This window comes from Alosa pseudoharengus, unplaced genomic scaffold (genome assembly GCF_046254945.1).
Source record: "Alosa pseudoharengus isolate Yale_2024_CS ecotype anadromous, Long Island Sound unplaced genomic scaffold, YU_APseudo_1.1 YU_APseudo_1.1_scf_12, whole genome shotgun sequence".
Lineage (NCBI taxonomy): Eukaryota > Metazoa > Chordata > Actinopteri > Clupeiformes > Clupeidae > Alosa > Alosa pseudoharengus.
Window position 1 is genome coordinate 27400186 of NW_027468587.1, and position 2500 is coordinate 27402685.

At 46.9% G+C, this 2500-nt stretch overlaps 1 protein-coding gene across 1 annotated transcript in view; it reads left to right on the forward strand.

The window, feature by feature from the left end:
• The window catches only part of g6fl (g6f-like), a 21603-nt gene that overhangs the window by 588 nt on the left and 18515 nt on the right, over nucleotides 1-2500 (forward strand). The window contains exon 2 of the mRNA XM_076279491.1: nucleotides 1176-1511. Coding sequence (XP_076135606.1) covers nucleotides 1176-1511 — 336 coding nt within the window. The remainder of the gene's footprint in view (nucleotides 1-1175; nucleotides 1512-2500) is intronic.

Below are 2500 nucleotides of genomic sequence, written 5' to 3' on the forward strand. Positions count from 1 at the left end.
TTGTGTACAGTAAGTTCTACTGTCAGTGCTAGTAAACTACAGAATGTTGTGTACAGTAAGCCTTACTGTCCATGTCTGCCCAGGCTGTGGGCAGGTGGCTGGGTTCTGAGGGGCTGCACTCAGGTCATTAACTGATCTTTACTGGCCTCTGTGCATCCTCCCTGCCCCTCCCTCCTGTGCAACTGAGACTTCTGAACGCGCATCTTATCGGTGATTGGCTGGAACAGTTTGTCATGTTTCATGGTCCAGGCTGGACCAGGCTGTTTTTATTGCCGTTTTTGGAGCCTGGGCTGTCCACAGAGACCGCGTTTTTGTTACAGTGTATTCAGGGGGCTGGCAGCTAGCGGATGGTGAGGAGATGTTTGCTGTATGTGACAAAACATGTTTTACCTTAGAAACCGCATAACATCACTTAGAATACCTTTAACATGAGCTTTAAAGGTTGTATCAGCGATTGCAGGCCCAAAAAAGGCCCAAACATAAATTATCACGTTCATCTAATCTTTCCTAACGATCCGCTAGCTGCCTGCCCCATAAGCAGGCCATCAAAAAAACGCGTCTCTGTAGACAGCCTAGGCTCTGAGATCTACACACAAAAACAAGTGCTAACAACAAGTTTTGCCAACCACTCAAAGGAGAGTTTCAATTGCACGGGAGGAAGGGGGAGGGAGTAGCAAGCTAGCTCTCTGTTTTGTTTGAACGTCAACAGAAGTGACGTTACCCCGCCATCGCTGATACAACCTTTAACATGAGATTTACCATGAGCTTTGCTTTACCATGAGCTTAGCCATGAGCTTTGCCATGAGCTTTGCTTTTAGCTTTGCTTTGCCATGAACTTTGCTTTGCCATGAGCTTTACCATGAGCTTTGCTTTGCCATGAGCTTGGCCATCAGCTTTGCTTTGCCATGAGCTTGGCCATGAGCTTTGCTTTGCCATGAGCTTTGCTTTGCCATGAGCTTGGCCATGAGCTTTGCTTTGACATGAATTTTGTCATGAGCTTTGCTTTGCCATGAACTTTGTCATGAGCTTTGCCATGAACTTTACCATGAGTGTTGCTTTGCCATGAGCTTTGCTTTTCCATGAACTTTGCCATGAGCTTTACCATGAGCTTTGCTTTGCCATGAGCTTTGCTTTGCTGTGAGCAGATGTGCTGACCACATGTCCATGTTGAGCAGATGTGGACTGGGATGATGTGGTGCTGGCAGAGCGTAACTCCAGTGTCACGTTGCCGTGCCGATACGAGCCCCTCAAGAAGAACCACATCATCAACTGGATGGTGATGCCACTGGGCACGGCAGACAGAGTGCCACTGCTCACAGCCAATCACCAGAGAGAGTTCCTGCACTCCCGGAAGATCGGTCTCGGGTTGGCCAATCGGAACTACCCGAAGACAGGCGACCTGTCGCTGCGGATGGTCGCCACGGAGACAGATGTGGGGCGATACTGGTGTCTCGTGGAGCAGGCGGGAAAGCAGCTGAAGATGAGCGTAGTGCTTCTGGCGCTCGTGGACAGTGAGTGTGTGTGTGTGTGTGTGTGTGTATGTGCACTCCTGGTGGATAGTGAATTTGTGGTAAGTGTGTGTGTGTGTGTGTGTGTGTGTGTGTGTGTCCTGGTGGACGACGAATGTGTGTGAGTGTGTGTGTGTGTGTATGTGTGTCTGTGTGTGTGTGTGTGTCTGTGTGTGTGTGTGTGTGTGTGGACAGTGAGTGGTCACTTCTCCTCCCCTAAGCTCTTAATCTCCAAGTCCATTTCCTCCTTAAGCCTGATTACCTTATGCGGAACGGCCAGCTCAATTAAAATCTTACACTCTCTGGACCAGATGTACTAACGCTTGTGCGCCCACTTTAGGCATATTTGTTTCGCAACGTGCGTGTAAAATCATTGCGAGGTATGTACAAACAGGCCGTAAAGATATTAAAGCGCAAACTGCCTGTCGCGGGAGCTGAAAAGGGCACATTGCGTTTTTCGTATCATGCATATGCATTCATGGGAGGATCCAGAGGAAAGTGGGAGTTTAGCGTAAAGAGATGGGAGGGGAAGCGTAAATAGCGGCTAATTATGTATTCCGCGAACCTTTCAAAGACAACAGAATCACTATTTATAACACCAGTTTTTTAAGTAGTACTATCAAAAGCAACTTTCGTTGGCCTTTCGAATGTTTTACATTCACTTTCACGTCATTCATTTTCCACTGTCCTACTTGCTAGATTTGACCAATCTTCCATAGCCTACGTGCACAAGTAGTTTGATTAGAACTACTGATCTTCATTATCTCTCTGCTTGTTGACATCTTATTGTGTATTTCATGATCGCTAAACGTTTGATTCTTTTTAATGTTGTCATCAGTTAACTTCATTCAACTGCAAGCTCTGCCGTTTAGTTGTGGACGTTCGTAAATTGCGTTTATGGGCGGAGAAAGGCAGAGAAAGGCGCAGTTTACACTTTGGATTGAAAGTTTGACAAATATGACGGAAACTTGGGTCTGATTGCGTTCGCAATC